A 25,204-nucleotide genomic window follows, 5' to 3' on the forward strand; every position below is an offset into this window, starting at 1 on the left:
GGGAACCCTTCCTAGAATAATGACTGTGTTTGGTAGCAGCAGCAGTTGTACGAGAAGCAATAGCAATTTAAATAATGACACATCCATCCCTGTAAATGATAGCCCTGTGAAGTAGGTAGTAGAGTTATTATTATTTCTATTTTGCAGATGAGGAAAACAAGAAAACTTATCCATAGCATAGAAACAGCAGTGATGGACCATGAACACAGATTGTAAGAATCCCAGTGACATGTTATTGCCACTACAGCAAACTGCCTCTTGGCTTGTTTGACATTTAAAGCCTTTTCTTAGTATCCAATATGTTTAATAAATATATACACTGTGTCTGCTGACTTGTACACAGTTCTTGGCTCTGTGGCTGCAATCAATCAGTGTGAGTTAATGAAGAATATGGTGCTTCTTGAAGGATCCTATGATATAGCTTCTCCAATTTTAATTCATGAAATGATGGAACATTCATTCTGTCTTCATACCTTCTCCCAATACCTAGTACAGTGGAAGGTGAAAAACAGGCATTAGTAAATTTGTGTGGAATTTAAATGGGTGATGAGGAATATCAACCGTTTAAAAGAGAAGTCAGGACTGTTTGTAGTGATTCTGGGAGGGAGGAGGGGCTGGGAGCCAGACTGGGTCTATGGGGATGGGTTAGTGGGACTGAGAGCCACCCACCAATGGTCCCCCAGCCTGAGCAGACTTGGCAGCCAAGCTGAGTCTAAGTAGCACTTTTCTGTTAAGTGCTCTGTGGGGAGGTGTAGTGTGTCTCTATTTAAAATTAATTTTTCAGAATTGGAAGCCCCATTCTGAAAGGCAGTGCTCCCTTGGTGGCTTCTGGCAGGATTGGAAAGCCATAACTTTGGAGAGAAACACAATAAACCAGAAATTTCCTCCCAGGTGAGCAAGAAACTGCCTCTCTCCTTTTGAAGAGAGCATTTTCCAGAACTTTACTCATCAAGTAGCTAGTTTTCAAGTCATTTCTTCTATGTGTAAGTGAACTACATTCCAGTCAACTGTCTGTTCTCCTCTGGACAGAGGCATAGACAATCCACACATACAGGAGAACACAAAAGTAATTTCTCTTTGGCTTGAGGCTGTGTTTCTGCATTTACATGTGAATGGAGTGGCATCTGATGCTTTGAAAATGTGCAGTGCTTGCTGCCAATGGAGAAAGTCGTGCCACAAATGTTTGTCTAGGTGCTAGAGTTACAAAGATTTGTTCATTTAGTCATCCAATATTTATTGAGTACCTACGATGTGCTAAGTATTGTACTAGCATTGGAGAAACAACAGTGATTAAAACAAAAGTGAAAGACAGTTGCTCGGTCATGTCCAACTCTTTGTGACCCCAAGGACTATACAGTCCATGGAATTCTCTAGGCCAGAATACTGGAGTGGGCACCCTTTCCCTTCTCCAGGGGATCTTCCCAACCCAGGGATCGAACTGGGGTCTCCTGCGTTGCAGGCAGATTCTTTACCAACTGAGCTATCAGGAAAGCAAACCAGCTAACTAGCCAGTCAAAAAACCCCCAAAGCTTCTGCATTTATTTTGGGGTAAATAGACAATATTACAAATAAGTTACAGATAGGGACTTCTCTGGTAGTCCAGTGGTTGAAAATCTGCCTTCCAATGCAGGGGACGTGGATTTGATCCCAGGCTGGTGAACTAATATCCCACATGCTGTGTTGTGCTGTGTGTGTGTGCTTGGTTGTGTCCAGCTCTTTGTGGCCCCACGGACTGTAGCCCACCAGGCTCTTCTGTCTATAGGATTTTTAGGCAAGAGTAGTGGAGTGGGTTGCCATTTCCTTCTCTAGGGGATATTCCAAACCCTGGGATTGAACCCACATGCCATGAGGCAACTAAGCAACAGCTAGAGAGAAGCCCAAAAGATCCTGAGTGCTGCAACTAAGACTGGGCACAGACAAAGATAAATCAGCAAATAAATATCATATTTAACAAAATAAGTTACAAATAATTAAATGTAGCTAAGAGATAAATGGGCTTCCTAGGTGGTGCTAGTGGTAAAGAACACTCCTGCCAGTGCAGGAGACGTAAGAGATGCGGATTCAATCCCAGGGTCTGGATGATCCCCTGGAGGAGGGCATGGCAACCCACTCCAGTATTCTTGCCTGGAGAATCCCATGGACAGAGGAGATTGGCAGTCTACAGCCCCTAGGGTTGCAAAGAGTCAGATATGACTGAAGTGACTTAGCATGCACACAAGGAGATAAAGTAAAAAGAGGGAATAGAAAATGTTAGGGGAGGTTGCCCTGGCAAAGATGCATGGAAGAGGTGACACATAATGAAGAACTATAGGAGGTGAGGGAGTTAGATGTGCAGAAATGTGGGGAGAGCATTCTAGAAAGGGCATAGCAAGTGCTAAAGCCATAAGGTGGGCACATGTCTAATGTGTCTGAGAAACAGTGTAGAGAGAAGAGTGTCACTTGAGCCCAGAGGGTGAGGAGACCCATCAAGGAACAGAAAGGAAAAGGTCAGAAAGCCCTCAGCGATCATTGCAAAGACTCCAAGTTTTAATACTGATATGATATTGATATTTAATATTGATATGATGTGTTGTGCTGCCAATGGAAGGTAGTGAGCAGAGGAATGATAATGATGCTGCCTGACATATTTTCACAGAAACATTTTGGCAGCTACGGGGAAACAGGCAGAAGCAGGCAGGCCGAGTGGCGGGTGGGGTGCGGCTCAACAATCACGTAAGAGTGACTTACTTGGACCAAGGTGAGAGCTGGTGAGAGGGGTGAGAGTAGTCTAGATTTACTTTGACGGTAGAATGGACATGATTCATTGACAGATTACAAGTGAGGTGTGGGAGAAACAGCAGAGTCAAGGATGACTCTCAGGATCTAGTGTCTGCAAGGAGGAGGCACTGTCATTTCCTGAGACAGGGAAGAAGGCAGAAGGGGCAGGTCTCAATGGAGGAGGGGGAAGGCCACGAGGGACGATCAGGAGCTTGGTTTTAAACATGCTAAGTTTGAGGTGTGTTTCAGACACCCAAGTAGAGCTAGCCAGTAAATAGTTGGCTAACAGAATCGAGAATTCAGGAGAGAATATTCTGAGCAGAAGATATAAATTTGGGAGTCATTAGCATATAGATGGTATTTAAAGTCATGAGACCGGATGAGATCACCTAAGATGTGAGTGAGTGTAGATAAGAAAAGTGAAGAGATCCAAAGATAGAACTGGAGGACACTCCAATGTTTAGAGGTCAAGGAGATGAAAGGGAATGAGCAGAGGAGACTTAGAAGGAGAATGGAGAGAAACTCAAGGCAGTGAGGTGTGCTAAGCAAGGGAAGAAGGAATTTCTAGCAGGAATGAGTGGTCAGCTGTGTCAAAGGCTGCTGGTAGGTCAAGATAACAATGAAAATAAGGAAGTCCTGGGTGACCTTGATATAAACTTCTTTGGTGGAGTTAGGAGGGCTGAGGCCTGGCTGAAGTGGGTTCCAGAAAGGTGAGGAGAGACATATAAGAAACAGTGAGTCCAGACAACTGTTTGAGAAGTTTCACTATAAAGAAAAGGAAGAAATCAATGGTATCTGGAGGGGGAAGTAGGGTCAAGCTTTTTCCTTCAGACTGGAGAAATAAAGGTGGATATGGTCGAGTCTGTCCTCATGTTGCTTTAATTCTAAAAGGGGAGATAGACACATCAGCAGAAGTCATCACGTAGAGATGCTCACCTGCTTCCATAGCAATATTCTCTAGAAAAGTCTAAAAGCTCTAACCTAATGTAGGGGGAAAAGTTACTTTAAAAAGAAGTCCAACATTAGGACCTACATGATAAGTGATCTTTATCTAGGGAAGAAAGAAGAAAATGATATTTTAGATAAAAAAGGAAGAAAGACTATAAGTCAAATCATGGAAACCTGAACTGGCTGTGGGGATCACAAAGAGATCGGCATTTCTGTCCTAGAAGTGAACTGCTTGGGTGTGACTCCCAGATTCTGCAAGATATGTGACCCTGGGCAAATTACTAAGCCATTCTATGAATCTGTTTCCTTACCCTTAAAGTATGGCTGCAGTGGTATTTGCCTCAGGGGGTTGTCATGAGGATGAAACAACAATATATGTGAAATGTTTGTTAAGTGTCTGGTACATAATGTGAGTGTGTGTGTGTGTGCTCAGTCTTGTCTGACACTTTGCAGTCCCAGGCTCCTCTGTCCATGGGATTTCCCAACCTAGGGATCAAACATGCAACCCCGTGTCTCCTGCACTGCAGGCAGATTCTTTACAACTGAGCCATGGAGGAAGCACTTGGTTTGTAGCAGATGCTCCATAAATACTAGCTCTTCCAATACAGATGCAGACAATGATAACTGAGATTGATATGATAGAAGACTGAAGACATCCCTAGCCAGACATGGAGGGACTTGTATGTCATACTAAATGTTTTGACTTTATTCTGGGGATGGCTGCCATTGAAGGGTTTTAGGCTGAGGAACAACACAATCTGAGTGTTTTAAGAGGTTCACTGGGGCTCCGGAAGACGGTTGTAAGGGGAACAGCAAAACTCTGGAGGCAGCATTCCCACGACCAGATTGTGTATCCTGGCTCCGCACTCATCAGTGTGTGAGCCAGTTCTTTCCTTGGGCCTCATTTTGTTCATCTGGGAAGCAAACTTTACAAAATACAAGCAAAGGGCTGCTTTGAGGAGTAAATAAATCATAGCATGAAAGTATATAACCCTGGTTCATGAAACATAGTAGATACACAGCAAAAATTTGTGTTGATTTTACTATGAGATGTATTACATGTGAGGAGCAAAAGCTTGTCATTGTCCTCATCCTTATCCTGTCCCACCAGGCCTAGTCTCTTTTGCTTCTGCAAACACAGCATCTTTTTCACACTCTCCTGTCCCACTCTTCTCACCTCTGTAGCTGTCTGGTTCACCTCTGCTCAATGATCGGACCCTGATGGCCCTGAAGTACCTGCCATGTCCAAGGTCAAGACCATGTTCTCAGGGCTGGAAGGTGGGTAAGGAGAACCTCTGAGGTACAGCTTTTCCTTTACCTGTTGCCTGTTATCAGAGGACTGTTCTTCTTCCATTGACCCTTAATGCCTGTAGCACATTTTATCATCATTTCCCAGCATCCATGTCTAATCTTCCCTAGTAGCTGGCATGTTTCCAGGAGGCCCAGAAGGTACCGTAGAGATGTCTGAGGCCCCACCTCTCCCAGCACAACCCCTCACTCAGGGTAGGGACTTGGTGTGAAATGAACTGAGTAAAGAGTTGACTGATGCTCCTGTGCAGCCTGCCAGGCTGTGAGTAAATGTGAGGTGGTTGGATTATGAAAGATGGGAAATCATGTCCTCAGTTTTAGAGTGGAGATAAACCTTGAGGTGGCCCTGGACTTACTCAGGCAGGGTGGACAGGGCTATGACCTGTGGGCCCAGAGTGATCGCCTTGATAAGCTAAACAATAGGCACTCGTTAGCCTCATAATCCCCATGAAAGTTTTTTTTTTTTTGTGATTGTATAATCTTTATTCAGCAGGTTATTGATTAATTTTCATTGATACATGATTCACATAACAAAATGTTACATAACATAAAATTCACCATTTTATAGTGTACAGTTCAGTGGTTTTTATCCTCTCTTCCACCCCGTGCCTTAGCAATCTGATTCATTGTTTTCTTATTATTTGGTCAAGTCTTTTTTTTTTTTTTAAATAAATTTATTTATTTTAGTTGGGGGCTAATTACTTTACAATATTGTAGTAGTTTTGCCATACATTGACATGGATCAGCCATGGGTTTACATGTGTTCCCCTTCCTGGACCCCCTTCCCACCTCCCTCCCCATCCCATCCCTCTGGGTCATCCCATTGCCCCAGCCCTGAGCATTTGTCTCATGCATCAAACATGGAATGGTGTTCTGTTTCACATATGATAATATACATGTTTCAATGCTATTCTCCCAGAACGTCCCACCCTCACCTTCTCCCTCAGAGTCCATAAGACTGTTCTATGCATCTGTGTCCCATGAAAGTTGAGGAAGGCACAGAGCCTTGGTGGTCAATGACAGTTCAGGGCCCTCCTTCCAGCAATGGGTTTGGGTCTCTACCAGTCAGCTTGAAACATTCAGAGAAAACAGGCTGATTTACAAGATCTTTTTCTCCTGTTCGCTTGGCACCCACTTGGGCTGCTGTGAAAACCACAGGAGCAGATGCTTCTCCAGCCTCTGGGAAGGCAGAGGAAGCCCACACCACACCTGATGCTCCTCCCCTTCTTCCCGGGCCACTGGGAACCCGTTCACTCTTCAGTATTCAGCTTCTACTAGGATGTTACTGATGCTGAAGCTGACGCACCGATACTTTGGCCACCTGATGTGAAGAGCCACCTCATTGGAAAAGAGCCTGATGCTGGGAAAGATTGAGGGCAGGAGGAGAAGCGGGTGACAGAGGATGAGATGGTTGGATGGCATCACTGACTCGATGGACATGAATTTGAGCAAGCTCCCGGAGATGGTGAAGAACAGGGAAGCCCGGTGTGCTGCAGTCCATGGTGTCACAAAGTCGACACAACTTAGCGATTGAACAACAGGGTATTAATACTACTTCTACTGATAATGGAAACTGCAATAACAGTAGCCAACCAAGCTTCTGAGCACTTACCATGTGGCAGGCAGGCACAGTGGTCAGTGTGTAACATGGGTGATCTCACTTAATCCTCCACAAACTAGTAGTTATTACTATTTTTGGTTACACTGTGCAGCATGTGGGATCTAGTTCCCTGACCAGGGGTTGAACCTGTGCCCCCTGCAGTGGAATTGTGGAGTCTTCACCACTCAACCAGCCGGGAAGTCCCCAGTAGTTATTATTAATATCCCCATTTTACAGTTGAAGAAATTAAAAGATAAAAAAGTTCAGGAACTTGCCCATGGCTGCACAGCTAATTAAGTTCATAGAGTCAGAATTTGTACTTAGGGTAAGCCTTAGGGCTGTTCACAAATATTTCTGTCTCTCAATCTGTCCCTGTCTCTTTCTTTTTCTCTAGGTTGTCTCTGTCACACTCGAGCAAGACTATGTGACTTCTCTGGTCAGTGAAATGGGAGGAGAAGTGACCCTCCTTGTCAGCAGCTCTAGGAGCCAGGGTGTGCTCTGCTACATTCTCTTCTTCCTCGGCCACAGTGCCTGGCAGCGTCCCCGGGGGTGCTGTCCCATCAGCCTGGGTCCTGGCAGGAGCATGGGGTGGGGGGGTGGAGTAGAGCCCTCAGCTGAGCCGGAGTAAGTCTTCGTGATCGACAGGGAGCCTACAGGGCTGTTTGTTATCACAGCAACGCTGCACAGCCCGTCTTGACTGAGTTGGAACCAGGCCTCTGTAAACAGTGAACACTCTTAAACCCCACACTCAGGAGCCGTCCCCAGTTTCTCCAGCTGAGATAGCTCTCTCTCCAGTGGGATCAAGTAGCCCTCTAGCATGACTTTGATCACATCGTTATGGCCATTCTTGTCTCCATCATTAGATTGTACTTGCAGGGCACACTTCTGCATTTTGGTTTCCTGGCACAGAGCCTGGGACACGGTGGGTGTTTAGGGCATTCTCGCTGGGCGAATGTTTGTAAGAAAAGAACCCTGGGCACTGCAGTTATCCTGAAACTCCAGGTAGCCAAGAAGTCTAGCCTACCTCTGACCCAACATTCCTGTGAGGTGACACCGGAAGATGTCCTCATCTCTGGGGACTCTGCCAGGTGGCCTGGCACCTGGGGATCTACCCAGCTGGCTGGCAGAATTTGTCCCATCCTGTCCAGACAGCAGCAGTAAATCAGCATGTGTGAGGAATTTACCCCAGAGAGTGATCCCGCAATGGCACAGATGAGTAATTTACAAAACCCATTAAAGCGGCACCGAATTACTTATTTATGAGAACTTTTTGACAGATCTGTGGCTTAATCATTTATCCCTCTGAACATTTAGCCAGGGTCATCGGTAAATAATTCAGTTATTACACACTCTGGAGTGGTTTGTGGTGCTGTGACTTATGATCTCACGTGAGTACACAGACAGGGAAGCTGGGATGGGAAAGCTGGGGAAGCGAAGGGCAGCTGAGGGTCCTCCCCACATCCATGCTGGGCCTTCTGGACCCAAGAGGAAGGCGTGCAGTTTCTCTAGCTGAGATAACTATCTCTCCAATGGGCTTGAGTAGCCCTCTAGCATGGCTTTGGTCACATCATATGTTCATTGTTGTCTCCATCATTAGACTGAATTTGCAGGGCACACTTCTGCGTTTTTGATTTCCTGGCACAGACGCTGGGACATAGAGGGCTCAAAATTTGCTCTAAGTCACACTGATGTTACATGCAAAAGGATGTGAATCCCTGGTCTAATCTTTGGGGAGACAGTGGGGGAGGAAATACGTGTGTAGAGACTGGGCTAAAAATGTTAGGTCTTAGCTCCAGGCAGAGAGCGGAGCACTCCAAGGCCTCATGAGGGAAATCTAAATGCCCACTTGACATTCAAGACTCTCCAAGAACTGTTCCCAGAGAAATCACTCACTTCTCCCTCTCTTGTCTCAGCACTAGCCACTGAGGCTCCTGAACAAGGCAAGTCTTGTCCTTCCCCTATGCATTTGCTCACAGCATCCCTCCTGCCTGCATTGTCCTTCTATTCTCTTGTCTAATGGCTACTTTTCGTTCAGTTCCTCATAGATGAAGCCTTCCCAGACTGCCTGAGCCATGCTTACCATCTCCGTGAAGTTTTCAAAAACCTACAAAGTGCCAGGCATACATTGAGTACCTCGCACGTGACACTGATTGGCCTATTTCCCTGGCAATGCTAGGTGTCCCCATAGGGCCAGAACTACTCAGCATTAACTGAACAGGGCCCTCTCTAGCAAGTCCAGACCCTGCCCCCCACCCCCAGGGAGTTAAAGAATGGGGGCTGTTGTTGATAATGATAAATGAGGACGATAATACAAATGACTGTGATGTTGACTTCCTAGCATCCCACCTCTGCTCCCCTTCTCTCTCTCACACTTCCCACAGTCCCTGACGACAGTGGAAGCACGTGGCCAATCTTTAAGATTCTTCATTTCCAGCTGGCGCCGTAAGTGGAGAGAGGAGTGCCTGTTGGGATGGAGAAGTGTGTTTGGATGGAGTCACTGGAAGGAAGCAAGTGGAGGAAGATCCAAGTGCAAGAGTCATGCTGTACACTTTCTTGGTTTGTTTTTTTTGGCTATCCTACCTGGCATGCAGGATCTTAGTTCCCCTCCCAGGGATGGGACCCAGGCCCCCCTGCAGTGGAAATGTGGAGTCTTAACCACTGGGATGCTGCAGAACTCCCCATGCTATACACTTTTATTGAAGATCCTTCCCAAGCCACACCTACCCCACCTATCACCTTCCAGCAAGACCCCACAGGTTCCAAATAGGTTTCCCACGGTCCTGACCTTGAGGAGGTTAGCTGTCTTCCCAGGTTGAGGCTGCCTGAATGAGGTCTGCTCCCTTTGCATCAATACTATCTTGCCCAGATAGATGACAAAGACTCAAGCAAGACACTTTCCCCTAGTCATCAATCTCCAGTGGGAAGAGAAAGGAGAGAATTTACTCTGCCTAATGCCTCTTGGGTACCAGGAAGTCCTTCCTAAGGTCTTGTCTTAGGCAGTCTTGCTATGATCTTCAAGAAGGAAGCGTATGATATTAAATAGCTCATCTTTCAGGGAGGGAAACCTGGGCCTGCCTGACATGAGTTAAAAGGATACCATCATTCCTGAACACAGAGTTCTCCTTCCTTCCTGAAACCTCTCTGGGCTTAGGGAATTATAAATCGGTCTCTAGTCATTGACTAGAATGGACAGAATTATATAGTTTGTCTTCTATTTATTTTTATGGGGGATTCCCATAGCACCCATGTCCAATATGTATTGTTGTTATTAATAGCTTCTGTTAGGGACCAAATTGTGTTCTCCCCAGATCTGTATGTTGGAACCCTAACTCCCAACGTGACTGTATTTGGAGATAAGGCGTATAAGCAGGAAAGTAAGATTAAATGAAGTAATTAAGGATGGGGTCCTAATCTGATAAGACTGGTGTCCTTATAAGAGCAAGAGACGTGAGAGAGTTTTCCTCTCTTTATCCAGTGACTCCCCACACCTGCCCCCATCCCAGAGGACATGTGAGGACAAAGCAAAAAGCCAGGAAAGGAGGTCTCATCAGAAACCAACTCTGAGGCACCTCAGTCTTCGATTTCAGGACTGTGAGAAAATAAATGTCTGCTGTTTAAGACACCCAGTCCGTGTTCTGGTGTTGTGGCCAGCCTGAGTGGACTGTGGCAGCTTCCTTTTACAGACTGAGAGAAGTGAAATGACTTGCTGAAAGTCACCCGAAGCCTAGATGACAGTGAGGTCTTGATATTAGGATTGGGTCCCAGTGGATGTACTGGGTCCTGCTGAAGCCGTCCCAGGAGTGAAACTCCAGAGCTGAGGCTCTATGTCTAGCAGTCTCCCTACTGACCCTCCTGCTGTGGGTTCTGGTCACAGCTTCTCCCTCTCTGCTCCCTGCTCCGAACCCATCCCATGCTTCCTGTTGTTCCTCCTGTCTTCTAGTTCTGGACCCTTTGGAGTCCCCCTAGAAGGTTTGCATCAGATTCTGTGGTGCCATGCTGCCATCTGCTGGCCAAAGCTAACAGTCACTCCGGCCACTAGGACAGTAGTTTTCTCGTTTGTTTTTGTTGTAGCAGAACACTTAACATGAGATCTGCTGTCTTAAAAAAAAATTCAAGTGCACAATACAATGTTGCTAACTCTAGGTATTATGTTCTAGAGATCTAGAACTTATCTCGTGTAACTGAAGCTTTCTTTACTACTCTGTATTTCTCTTACCTCATGATCCCACCCAGCTCTCTCTCCTAATTCCAATCCCTCTAATTTTCTCCTGAAGGCAAGTGACTAGCATGATAGGAGCCTATTCAAAAAAGAAAAAAAAAGGCAGACAGAGAAAATTGTCCTCTTGGGTCTGAGGAGAAAACTGACTGCAAAAGGAAAAAGACAGCTAATTCCCAAGGGTGAGGTCCCCACAGTGTCAAGAAGCCCCTGAATTCCAAGCCAGAAGCTGGGGGGAGTCTTGGTGCTGTCGGTGTGGTGCCCCTTGACAGGAGCACTGGAGACCTCCCATGTGTCCAGAGGAAGTGTGTGTGTGTGTGGGAGTGGTGTGGGGTGGCGCAGGTGCTTCTGAAAAGTTTATAGGAAGAGGCTATCAGGAACTGAATGCCATCCTTTTCTTCTGCGGGATGAGAGCATCCTGTTTGCTGGTTTCTCTTAGGCAGTCTTTCATAACAACCTATAGGGTGAGTAATCCCACGCTCATTTGACAAATGAGGAAACTGAGGCTCAGAGAGTTTGTAACCCAGAGAACTGTGTGAATAAATGATATCAAACTATTTATCATAATGTGAGCACTGGGCCTGGGATGTAGTTACAGGTATTTGACAACTCTGATCCATCCATCCATGAGTGTGAAGTGTTAACATCAGTGTTTATGGGGATCACACAGTCTTGCTCCACAGAATCCCAGCCTGAGCATCTCTCTGGGTGGTTACCCAGAGTCTACTTTATATGTACAAGAAGGCATGCTACAGCTGGTTGCTGCTCTTCTGTGTCCCCCGAGGATCAAGAGGGGTAAGTGTGAGCCCAGAGAAGGGTGCAGAAAGGAGAAATGATCAGGAGAGCCAGAGGAGAAAGGAGAGGGAGGGCGGAGGGGGTATAGAAGGAACACAACACTGAGGCAAAATACAGAGACTTTGAATCCGAAGTCACCAAGCAAGCTGGGTCTTTGGAAAAATGTCTTCATCCATGAAGTGGAGATAATAGCATTGTACCTATCTCACAGGACTATTTTTGAAAGTTTAGTGAAATAACAGAGTGAAATCCCTAGCTCCCGTATTCAACTCAAACAGACTGAACCACAAGCCCCCACGCTCTACTCATAGTCAAGCCCTAGTAAGTGTTTGTTGAATGTGAAGCCACAAGGAGCAGAGGGCTGACAGTGCTGCTTATCTCCTGTGACTGTTAAATTAACATTAAGCCATTCATCACCAAGAAGCATGACGTCTGATGAGCAGAGACTCTGTACCTGTCCCAGCCCATTTCAGGAGCCGAGAGGTGGTCTTGCTCCCTCCAACTTGGCAGATGTAGGTTTTGCCTCATCCACCTAGACTCATCAGCATTCACAGAAGCTATGGCTTATACACTAGACTGAAACAGGTCCTAATTAGTAGTTCCAGGAAATCACATATTTTCCAGTGGGAGGAGGTAATTTTGGTAGTTTCGGATTCTAGAGAAGGATAGCATGTCTTTGTGGATTTGCAACATGACTGAAGAGCCCTCCATGTAGAGTTAGGAAAGTCTAGGATTGACTACAACCTGTGTTATCCTGGGCACACCTCTTTCTTCCTTGGGGCTTAACACTTTCGTCTATGAACTGATGGTATGTCTAAGTAGGGCAATCAGCTATTCTTGTTTACCTGACGTCGAGTTCCAGGGTGTGGGACTTTCAACGCCCAAGCCAAGAAAATCCAAGGCAAATCAGGACAAGTCGGTTGTGCTGTTTATTAGCCCTGTCTTCTCTAATATTTTATGTCTGAATTGCTGGCTTACTTGATTCTACCTGTTTGCTCTTGTTTCTGTTTCCAAGAAAATGCTTCTGTTTACGGGAAATAGAATACTCGACTAACATTGGCTTTTGATCTGAGGGTGTTTATGATTTACAAACAAGCATTCTGGGCATAGGCAGCTCAGTTAAGGATCTGGGCTCTTTCACCATCTTTAGCATCTTAGCTTTTCATTCTCATGTCTGTCACCCTGAGGTCACAGGAGAGCTACCCCAACTTTGAGTATGACACAACTACTCAAGGGAGAAAGGAGGAAAATCAGTGGCACAAACTGCCTCTGTTACTTGAGGAAGCAAAAGATTTTCCAGAAAACTCCTAGCAGATGTCTCCTTAGATTTTGCCAGCCACTTCTAGCTGCGGGAGAAGCTTTCCAACCTCCATAAGTGGAAGGCAACAAAGAAGAAGCCACAGAGCATGCCACCCTGATGGACATATGTTCCCTAGTGTTGCTTTTCTTTCTTTCTTTTTTAAAAAATTTTGGCCACACCATGAAGCACATGGGGTATTATTTCCCTAGCTAGGGATTGAACCCATGCCCCCTGCATTGAGACCATGAAGTCTTAACCACTAGGCCACTGGGAAAGTCCCTAGTGTTGCTTTTCAGAGAGCAGGAATGAGGTACCAATGAGTAACTTGATATATATATGGAGGGAGAGAAAGAGCTCTGAAAAGCAATAGGCTTTCCCTTGGAGTTTAGACAGAGGTGGGAATAATGTGAACATGTTCAGAGGTCTGGGGTCAAGGGTGCAGAACAGGTGTGGGAAGGCCCTGAAATCAGCAATATATTTTGCTGGATTTTCTCTCTTCAAAGCTTGGAGGTGTATCAAGGGGAGATTCCCCAGCTGTCCAAAGCTGGAGAATCAGGGGCTGTCATCGCTACAGAGCTCAAGGAAACCTGGCAGTGGTATCATCTTCTTTCTTCATCCTCCCCAGAGGCTCTGGACCTTCAGGCACCCAGATCTATTGTGGCACATAGATTTTGCTGAGTCATGAAAGGTAATACCTCTGCTGCCTCCTCCCAGAAGCTCAACTACTTCCTTACTCCATTGGAATAGTCTTGTGGGTTCTGCCCATCCCTGAACAACTGTGCCTGTGGGATCCCGATAAAGTACTGTTTCTGTATCATCAGCATGCTGCTTCTGCTTAGTTGCTCCGTTGTGTCTAACTCTTTGCAACCCCATGGACTGTAGTCCACCAGGCTCCTCTGTCCATGGGATTTTTCAGGCAAGAGTACTAGAATGGGTTGCCATTTCCTTCTCTAGGAGATCTTCCCGACTCAGGGATCGAACCTATGTCTCTTGTGTCTCTTGCATTGCAGGTGAATTCTTTACCTGCTGAGCCATCAAGGAAGCCTCTATCATCAGTATAGCCATCATTTATTGAGGGTCCACTCATGCTTGAGTCTGTGCTAAGTTCAAGACTTAGAGGATCTCAATCTTATTCAGGGAAGGGAATTTGCCACTATCCCTGAATTAAAGAGCTTCCCTGGTGGCTCAGATGGTAAAGAATCCACCTGCAACGTGGGAGACCTGGGTTCAATCCCTGGGTCAGGAAGATCCCCTGGAGAAGGGCATGGCAACCCACTCCAGTATTCTTGCCTGGAGAATCCCAAGGACAGAGGAGCCTAGCAGGCTACAGTTCATGGGGCTGCAAAGAATTGGACACGACTGAGTGAGTAACACACTGAATTAAAGATAGGAACAGAGGTTTGGAGATGGCCTGCCCCAGGCCATATAATTCCACAGGCCAGCCTGACTCCACAGGCCTTCCCTCTCTTGTTATAATAATCTGACTTTTAAGTGGGTTCCCCAGACCTTGTGAAATGTCCAGCCCTCAGTACATGTATGAGTGAAATTGCTAATTTCCTTGACCAGTTCATTTCTCTTTTCTGATTTCTGAAGACCTCAACTTTTTCTTAGAAAAGAGCATATCCTCAGGGTCTTTCAGAATGATGCCTGATCCATACTGATATGTATTTGTGGAATGACTGTTACATAAAGTAGATACTCATTTCCCCAGGCTTCCTGGTATTTGCACTGATAGAGAAAATGGATGTGTCAACAAGGATCTCTCATTCTTAGAGATTATTCGATCCAATTCTCTACTTTTACAAGTGACAGACTGAGACCAGGAGAGATGAAACAACATACCCAAAGTCCCTTCATACTTGCGTGAGTGCTAAGTCACTTCAGTCGTGTCCGACTCTTTGTGACCCTATGGACTATTGCCCTCCAGGCTCCTCTGTCCATGGGATTCTCCAGGCAAGAATACTGGAGTGGGTTGCCATGCCCTCCTCCAGGGAATCTTCTCAAATAGGGGACTGAATCCACGTCTCTTATGTCTCCTGCTTTGGCAGGCTGGTTCTTTACCACTTGGGCCACCTAGGAAGCCCAAAAGTTCCCATAGCAATGTTAGAGAGCACTGGATTAGACTCTATCTCCAAGCAGCAGCTGTAGCCAGATCCAGCAATCCTGTCCTGGTAGGAGACAAGAAGGGGGCACTTAGACTTGGACACTGTCAGGTCAGATTTCAACATCTGCTACTGGCTCCTGGTTTACTGTGGGGGACTCTGCCTCACTCTGAGATGAGGCTTAATGCAGCTGTGCAGAAATCTAGCCTTGCTTTGGACTAAAATGTTGGTTTGAATCTCAGTTTTACCAGGAATGAACTTGAAGGTCTTGAGTAAGTTGTTTAATTTAAGTCTCAGTTTCCTGCCCTGGAAGGTAGACATGATAACAGCTATTTTTCTTAATTAATTATTTATTTGGCTGTGCCAGATCTTAGTTACAGTATGCAGGATTTTTAGTTGACCAGGAATCACACCTGGGCTCCCTGCATTGGGAGTACAGAGCCTTAGCCACTGAACCACCAGGGAAGCCCCAGCTCTCCGTCTTCTGACACACCCTTCTTCCTATTGCCCTCCCAACTCTCCTAGAATCTTCCACTTGGCTCAAATGTTATAGGGGGCAGTAGGCTGGCCCGCTGAAATGCCCTGAAACTGGTGACACTTTATCACTCCTGGGCAGAAGCTGGCCTGTTAATCTGATGGTAATTAACAGAACCTAGAGATAAACTGCCAGGGGCCAGGGAAAAGACATTGGCTATTGCCTCCCATGCAGTGCTCTTCTGGTGTGCCGGAGCTGGATTAAGTTGATGGTTAAATAGCCAGGGATTTGGTAACAGTTAGTAGTTAAACTGTTGGTAGTTTGAAATCAACTGTTGCTGCTGTGTTTATACCATGCATGCTAAGTTGCTTCAGTCTTGTCTGGCTCTTTGCGACGCTATAAACTGCAAGGCTCCTCCATAGATTCTGGGATTCTTCAGACAAGAATACTGGAGTTGGCTCCCATTTCCTCCTCCAGGGGATCTTCCTGATCTAGGGATCAAACCCGCGTCTCTTATGTCTCCTGCATAGGCAGGCAGGTTCTTTACCTTTAGCCCCACCTGGGAAGCCTTTTTACACCATGGGAATCAGCAAATACTACAAATGAAGATGTTCTTTTCTCCTGCGGCCATTGGGCTACCATTGCATCACCAAACAAACCCTTCTCCTCCTAAAACTCACCAGCTGGTGGAGGGACTACAGGATTCTGGGCTAGACACCTTGGTTACTACACTCACATTTTAGACAATTTATTCTTTAAATTATAGAGGTAATACAAAGTTGTTATGAAACATCTGAATAACATATGACAAGTACAACTGAAAAGTCAAGGCCTCACTCCATTTATCCCTTCTGGTTGCAGAGGTATCCACTTTCATTTTCTTTTGTGTTTCTCTAGAATTCTTTTGTGGTTGTAGAAGAATAGCTATATATATATAGTTGTATTGAATGGGTTGAACTTGAAACAAGAAACAGTTTCATTTTTCTCTTAGCTCTGCTGCTGCTATCTATCACATTATATAGAAGCTCTCTGACTTGCCCCTGAAGATTGCCCCTGAAGCTGACACAATAGCTTTCTGACCACTTTCAGGCATTGAAAAAATAGTCTAGTTTAGCTCAATTTAAAACTTAAGTGTCACATCCAATTCAAAGCTTCTCCCTTCCCCAATCATTGGCTTGACCTGTGGCTCAGAAACCTGCAGTGAAAAAGGGGCCATTCATTCTCTTTCTGTCTCCTCCTCCTCCTTCTAGGGCCAGAGGAAGAGCGATAGAGTTCTTTTTATCCAGTGACTCCTCTTTGTAGTTCTCTCTTGGCTATTACGGTTGCTATACCTTCTCTAGTATGGCAGAAGGTTCTTGGGAGGTCTGTCACAGGCACCTCCTCACTGTCCACTTTCCTGCTGGCTGACCCCTTGTGAGCCTCCCTTAGGTCATGCTTCTGTAGGTATAAACCATAGCCTCTTACTGGTGGACTCCCTTCACCCCAGTGGGCAATCTTCTTGGATGGAATCGCATCAAAGTGGTTCTAGTATGGCTACTGTCCATAGCTTCTGCTAGGCTCCTTGGAAATTCATCAAAAACAGCCTTGACTCATTGAAGAGTGGAAGTGCAGCTCGCCAAACCACTGACCCCCCTCTCCTCTTCCTTCTGTCATGTCCAGCTCCAGCCAGTGGTTCTTAGGCAGCAGTCATTTGCCCAGAACTCTCACATGACCTAGGTAACTCTCTTACCTTGGTCATGCTGTGGTGCACCTAGGTAAACATACGAGAAGCTACAATTCAGCAGGTTTTCAGTGAGGCAGTGAGCAACCAGTTTCCCTTCCCTGTGGGCACTTCTGATCTTGTGAATTATTCTTCCAGAGTTTCACTTATTTGCTTGTTTGAGAGGGAAAGAAAATCACCCTAAAACTCTACTCATATGAGTAACCTAAACTTCAAATTTCTAGTCCTTTCTCTGGCTGGGGTTGGGGGGGGTGGTGGTGGGAGAGAAGGGGAAGGAGGATGGTCACCAACTGGGTGAGGGTTGAAAGACAAGTTTTGCCATCCTTTCACAAGTTCAGCAAGTTGTGTTTGGCACTTCCCTTTAGAATGTAGTTTTCAGCTTTGGGACTTGAGATGAAATTTGAAAACAGTCCATGTAATTTAATTAATCAGAGGGGATTATTCTACGCATATTATTCTACTGTTTGCTTTTCTTGCTAAGCAGTATACTGTATCTTGAGCATATTTCCAGTCATTACATGTAGATCTACTTCTTTTTTCTTTTCATTGCACTTTATTTTTCCTCACACATTTCTCTTCTTTTCTTCTGCCATGTGTGTAATCATTTCATAAACCAGTATTTTTAAAACTGCCTAGAATAGCAAGCAATATTTCTTCATTTTAATAAAGATTTTGCATTTTTAAACTGTCGTGGAGTGGCTTAAGAAAAGTTGGAGAATTTGAATATGCCTGTATTCCTTAGGGGTATTTGATTTTATCCAAAGTAGCACAGATCTTTAGAAACAGTTTAATATGTCATTGTCCTGATGTACAATGATAGACTTAATCGGTTCTTTGCTGGTGCACATTTAACTGTTTCTGGTTCTTCCCTAATGTAGGCAATGTTAAACTGAACCTCTGTCTATCTTAGAGTCTCATGCACTAACTCATCGGCTTTAAGTAAGTAAGACATCAGAATCCTTTTCCACAGAACACTTTTTAAGAAACTACTTTGTAGCCAGAAGGTAGAGAGAAATGGTAGAATCAGGACATATGGGTTCCTGGAAAAGGGCACTTAAATGATGTCAATTCTGTTAACTTTCCTTTTCAGCAAGAATTCTGCAAGAATGGGCTCTGTATCCAGGCCATGGACCACTGATCTGAAGTTCAAATGAGAAAGGTGCCATTGAGCACTCAGTGCCTGGCATTCAGCAGGAGCTCATTAAATGTTCATTTACCCTGAAGCATATGAATCATGCATACATGCTAAGTTGCTTTAGTCGTGTCTGACTGTTTGCAACCTCATGGACTGTAGCCCATCAGGCTCCTCTGTCCATGGGATTCTCCAGGCAAGAATACTGGAGTGGGTTGCCATTTCCTCCTCCAGGGAATCTTCCTGACCCAGGGATCAAACCTGCGTCTCCTGCAGCTCCTGAATTGCAGGTGAATTCTTTGCCACCAACCCACAGGGAAAACCCAGCATATGTACCATCCCTGTATAATGACAGGCAGCCCAGGAACAGCTGTGTACATAAACACAACTCAGACAGATTGACTTAATTGTACCTTGTAAATCAGGCTTAGTTTCAGCATCATACTGGTCCCTGAGTTAGGTCTTCACAGCTCAGCACCCCTGGTAAGGTCATGGGACCTCATGAAGAACCACTGGCCCAGAGTGTAAATCCTTAGGGCACAAGGGAGGAGGTGCCCACACAAAATGTGGCCAGATTATTACTTTTGGGGCACAATCCCTAGACTAAGTCATATTTAAAGAAATAGCATCTGGTAGAAAAATGCAATTGAAAGTATCTCAAACATTTCACCAGAAGGCGTATGTTCACACAACGCAGTCTTCTTTAGACATTCCTCTTAGCTTCAGCCCCTCTCCTTCACCAGGCAGTGGGTCTAGAACCAACTCTTTCCTCTCTTTTCCACTCTCCATATCCCAGGGTTCCCTGTGCACTTCTCTGCCCTTCTAGGCATCTCCCTATTACGGAGTTCTCCCTTCCTGACCACACACACACACACACACACACACACACACACACACACCTCCAGACCTGCAAACATTTTTGCTACACCCTATTCCCTGGGAAATATAACTCACTCTGCTCACACAGACAATTGCAGCTTTTCTCACAGTCGTCAGCACCTTTGGGGATTCCAGGGAATACAGTTTTCCACTGCTTTACACAATGATGTGTACATAGTAAAGGCGCTTCCCCTGGCTGTCTGGATCCTCACACTCTCACCTCAAGTCTTCGTCTGTCTATGTGGCAGACACTCTCCTTCGACCTTTCTTCTAAATCGTGTTGAGAAAAAATCAGAGACACATCCAGGGAAATATTTCTGAGCATGTTGAAATCATAGCACAAATGCTCTGATTTCTGGAGGCTTGGGAACGTGCATTAGTGTCCCTCTCCCAGGATCAACAGCACCCCTGCAGTGCTCATGGCTGGAGCCACCTGGTGAGAGTATAGCACTGGTTCAAAAGCTGTGGTGGATCTTCAAGGTGTACACTTTGGGGCAGGCTCTCTCTTAAAGGGAGATCTAAGCAGTGTGTCTTTGAGGCTGTCACAGGGCTTCTGTCAATACTTTGCAGGAGGGCCAGGAATACTGTCCATCCTAGGAGTGCATGATATACAAAAGAGCATAGTTCCTGAGGCTGGCAGCAGACTGAGCAGGTCCTTTCATAGGAGATCCTGGAAGCTTTTTTTGGCAGAACTGAGTGGGCAAGCATGAGCAGGTCCTCTCCAGGGACAATGATATCCCACTTCAGGTGATCTGACATGTGTGCTTGGGTGGGCTCTCATGGTAGCCCAGAGAAGAGGCAACTTATTATTATTATTATTTTAAAATTATGTATTTAGGGCTGTCCTGGGGTCTTTGTTGCTGCACGTGGACTTCTCTACTTGTGGCAAGTTGGGGCCACTCTTCCTTGTGGTGCTCAGGCTTCTTCTTGTGGTGGCTTCTCTTGTTGCAAAGGATAGGCTCTAGGGTGTGGGGGCTCAGTAGTTGTGGCACATGTACTTAGTTGCCCTGCAGCATGTGAAATCTTCCCGTGTCCCCTGCACTGGCAGGTGGATTCCTAACCGTTTCTGACCATCCATGTTGGAGGACTGTGGGAAACTAATTCAGTGACTTCATGACACATAAGAGTTGAGTGGATGGTTCGATGCATGATACAGGGTGCTCAGGGCTGGTGCACCGGGATGACCTGGAGGGATGGGATGGGGAGGGAGGTGGGAGGGGAGTTCTGGAAGGGGAAAACATGTACACCCATGGTGGATTCATGTTTTGTATGGCAAAACAAATACAATATTGTAAAGTTAAAAAATAGATAAACAAACTAATTTAAAAAAAAAAAGAGTTGAGTGGATGATATCTAATGTTTTCCATAAATCTCTCAGTTGATTTCATATCCTTCTACTGAATCCCTATCCAGGATAGAGTGAAAAAAAAGAACCGGATGCTGGAAATCCAAGGGGCAACTTATCTTTTGAGCAAGTGTTTCATCTCTTCCACCATTAGTTATTGAATAGCAATGAAGCAACCTTTATGTTAGTTACAGGTAATGGAGCAGAGAATAATTTGCCTACAGTTTAATGAGGCAAAAATAACGAATTATTTTTTACTTGGAGTATTAACTACAGCTAAAGATCCTGATAAGCACAACCAGGATTTGTGAACAGTATATGGATCTGATATTACAGGGAAGTGGAAAGAAGAGAGATGGTTTCTCATACAGGTTTCATTTGCTCCCTCCTTGGAAATGAAGTCAGGAAAGTGGAAGTTGTAGAGTCTTGGAGGGCTCCAGAGGAGAGACATCCAGGACACAACCTCTGGTCCAGCCCACTGATGCCCATAAGTGTGGAATTTGGAAAGGGAGCAATGTGATGGGCAGATGGAGTAGAGGTGCCAGAGGCATCTGGCTCTTTTTTTCACTCTATGCTGGATAGGGATTCAGTAGAAGGAAATGAAATCAACTGAGAGATTTGTGGAAAACATTAGATATCATCCACCCAGCTCTTCTGTGTCATGAGGTCACTGAACTACCTTCCCACAGTTCTCCAATATGGATGGTCAGAACTGCATCACTCAGAGGCCATGTGTCCAATGCTTTTTCAGGGAGTCTACCCCTCTGATGTCCAAAAATCTCCCTCACCTGCTCTTGTTCTGTATGACCAATGGTTTGCCATGCTGTATCTGGACCATGGCTGTTGGGTAGATGCTTATCTATGTCTGTCAGTTTCTGTCCCGGTGCCCCTTGGATTCCTTTTTTATATGATTTTTAAAAACTTACAAAGGAAAAATATAAAATGAATGACAATAATATCACTTGTCATTCGTCTTGTCCTTAGGACCTCAGCAGGGGCTGGAGTGGCTAGGAGATCCCTCCAATCCTCACCCAGTGATGACACTTCACCACATCTCTCCTCCCCTTTAGGTTCAGTTCTGGAATTTCAGCCCAAAGGAAATCATCCTCATTGCCACACGCTGGATGTAGCCCCACTGGAGCAGGGGGATTGGAACAGGCAAGGCTCCCCAGGGAGCCATTCCAGGCTGAATGTGGGTCTGTGTGGCTGCAAGGAAAACACAGGGTTCACTGAGACCGTATGTGAAAACAGGAGAGGAGCTGGTAAGAAAATAAGGATCAGAGAAAGAATCTCAGAAAATCAACCGTTAGGAAAATCAGAGGCCCTACATTAATAACAAAGTGATGCAATTTGTGTGGGATTTTTCAACGGGGACTCCATAGTGGGGAAGGAGCAGGAAGGGACAGAAGGTGGCCAAGGGGCGTCTCAGCTAGAGGAGCGGACAGGCAACGAGATGCAGGGCTAAAGCATGCTCATTCTTCAGTAACCTCAGTTCTCCGTCTGGCTTAGTTTTAAGATTAATCGGAAAGTAGCAGCAGGGGGTGATGTGTCAGCGGGCTAGGGCTGGAACCGGCTGAATCTTTCTCACGGCTCACTCAGCAACACAGAAAGGACAGACTCAGCGAGAGCTCGTCCGTGTCAGCAGAGGGCGCTCTTTCCTAACAGACGGGCCTGACTCTGGAAGACCGAGCTGAAGGAGGAAGGCTCGGGCAGAACAAGAAAGAAGCCAGTTAGCCCTTTCTCTCAGCCAGAGGGGATCCAGCACGCCTTATTGGAGCTGGGACAGTGGCCACCTATGTGGTGCAAACAGCGGGACTACCTGATGCTGGAAGAGTCATAGACTTGGGCTCTTGTCTGTTGCTGTGGCACTTATTTTACAAATAGGTATTGAGTGCCATCCGTGTGTTAGCTGTGAATACAGAAGAGATGGATGAAGAGGTGGTATTTTATGGTGAATAAAAGAGTGGGGTCTGAAATACGGTGCCTGGGTTAGAGACACAGGTCTGCCACTTCCTCTGTGATCCTGGGTAATGTACTTAATCTCTCTGGGCTGAGTTGTCTTCTCTAAGATGGCAAAGCTGAGAAGAGCGCTGACTCAGGGTTATTCTGGGGATTAAATGAACTAACACAAATAAATTCTTTGAACACTGCTTGGCACACATAGGTTTCTGTTAAATGCTGGCTATTAGTCTTGTTCTCGTGAGGCTCATACTCTAGTGAGTCTGTCAAAAAATATTTATAGAGCACTCTCCCATATTTCAGGGACTCTGTCAGGTGCTGGGGATGGTGTGGAGAAAACAAATGTGATAGTACCTATACAGAACTTATAATCTAAATGGTAAAAAAAAAATAACCCTTATACATAAAATGGTTGAAATAGTTGGAAGGATTCTAAATGCTAGAAAGAAGCATGGGGTGTTACAGAGCTGGTTCCACTCTGCTCCCACGAGAACAGTGAGCTTGGGCAAGTCACCTCCTCTCTCTAGCCTTCAGTTTTCTTCATCTAGAAAGGGAAGGGATCAGCTGGATCAAATGGCCTGGATGGTGGCAGACTGGCTGCCATCGTGATAATAGTGTCCTCAAGTCCACCTGGCAGTTCAAAGCGTCCATCGTGGGGAGGCTCCACTGACTCCTTGCACATATCAGCAGCCGCTGTGGTCTCCCATGATGCTTTTAGGGTGAGCATTGTCTTTCCACCCACATAGATGGGAATCCTTGATCAAGTTGATCTCTAAGATTTGTTCTTTTCTTTAAAAAACCAATTTTTACTGCAGTATAGTTGCTTTATAATGTTGCTAGTTGCTACTGTACAGGAAAGTGAATCAGCTATATGTACACACATATATCCTCTCTTATTTGAATTTCCTTCCCATTTTAGCACAAAGAACACCAAATAGCTCCCTGTTCTATACATACAGTAGGTTCTCAATAGTTATCTCTTTTATACATAGTACCGATAGTGTGTATATGTCAATCCCAATCTCCCAATTCATCCCACTACCACCCTGCCCCCTTCATATCCATACATTTGTTCTCTACCTCTGTGTCTCTATTTCTGCTTTGCATGTAAAGATTCTTTCTAATTTCAATATTCAGTTCAGTTCAGTTCAGCCGCTCAGTCGTGTCCGACTCTTTGCGACCCCATGAATCGCAGCATGCCAGGCCTCCCTGTCTATCACCAACTCCCGGAGTTTACCCAAACCCATGTCCATCGAGTCGGTGATGCCATCCAACCATCTCATCCTCTGTCGTCCCCTTCTCCTCCTGCCCCCAATCCTTCCCAGCATTAGGGTCTTTTCCAATAAGCCAACTCTTCGCATGAGGTGGCCAAAGTATTGGAGTTTCAGCTTCAACATCAGTCCTTCCAATGAACAACCAGGACTGATCTCCTTTAGGATGGACTGGTTGGATCTCCTTGCAGTCCAAGGGACTCTCAAGAGCCTTCTCCAACACCACAGTTCAAAAGCATCAATTCTTCAGCGCTCAGCTTTCTTCACCATCCAACTCTCACATCCATACATGACCACTGGAAAAACCATAGCCTCGACTAGATGAACCTTTGTTGGCAAAGTAATGTCTCTGCTTTTAAATATGCTATCTAGGTTGGTCATAACCTTCCTTCCAAGGAGTAAGTGTCTTTTAATTTCAATATTCAGATTCTATGAAAACTTCTTCCCTTTGGACTTTGCTAGCAGGTCTGGAATCCCCTTGTTCTTTCTCTGTCAAAATGAAGTTACTTGTGCAGGGTGTTATCTTTTGCTGTGATTTCAGTTGATCAGATGTGAGTTCCCTGTAGCCATAGGTTTTGTGGACATAGGCACTGTGAATAGTGATGTCCTGGAGGATATCATAATAGAGGGCCTCTGGATCCTGGCTGTTAGAGCTCAGCTGAAAGTGACACTGGCTGTCTGCTTCTGAGTGACAGCTGAACAATCAGCTGGGGTAGAAAGCCTTGAATGGACAATGGCAGCTCTGGTTGTGATTTTCAGAGTTTCTGGTTGATCTGTCCCTTGTCTGACTTGAAAAATACTTTCGTCTGTATTGTCTGAACTGTCCTCATGATGTCGCACAAAGCTCTGAAATGACATTTGTGTGAATAGAAGTTGGGTAGGATGATGGATTTTTTGAAGTGCTGGCAGTCATAGAAAAGACACCTAGTGTCTCCCTTTCACTCACGCAGGCTATGTAGAAGCTTCTCAGAGGGGCCAGTTCTCTCCAAGATGTCTTATACGTCTGATAGATTAATTGCTTTGATCAAGTACAGGATACATGGGTAAAATCTGCTGGGGCTCCTGGTTATTCTTAGTTATGAAAAGGAGACCATGGTGCCCACTTTTTGTTGACCCATCCCAAAGCAGCCTTGATGTTCAGTTTAGATGCCCAACTGCCTAGCAAATCAGCAAACCTTCTGTTTTTAAAAATTGAAGTATAGTTGCTTTACAATGTTGTGCTGGTGTAAATCAATGAGCCTTCTGAGAGTGCACTGTGCCAGTGCCTTCAGCCCATGGTGAAATGTGTGATCAGGACTGGTGGACTCCACAGTTCTGGCCTGAGCTTGGGAAAAGTGTGTCTTCCATGTTCTCAAGTGCCTCATCAGCCTATCTGCTCTTCGGACTCTCCATATACC

General features: G+C 45.4%; 1 protein-coding gene across 1 annotated transcript in view; it reads right to left on the minus strand.

Moving 5' to 3' along the window:
- Positions 1-213: 213 nt before the first annotated feature.
- Positions 214-25,204, minus strand: part of LOC145507483 (Fc receptor-like protein 2) — a 62,746-nt gene continuing 37,755 nt past the window's right edge. The window contains exon 8 of the mRNA XM_081494047.1: positions 214-486. Within this exon, the coding sequence (XP_081350173.1) occupies positions 365-486 (122 nt within the window). The 3' untranslated portion in view covers positions 214-364. The remainder of the gene's footprint in view (positions 487-25,204) is intronic.

Source organism: Giraffa tippelskirchi, chromosome 5 (assembly GCF_054371585.1).
Source record: "Giraffa tippelskirchi isolate mGirTip1 chromosome 5, T2T-mGirTip1v1.2.pri, whole genome shotgun sequence".
NCBI classification, from domain to species: Eukaryota; Metazoa; Chordata; class Mammalia; order Artiodactyla; family Giraffidae; genus Giraffa; species Giraffa tippelskirchi.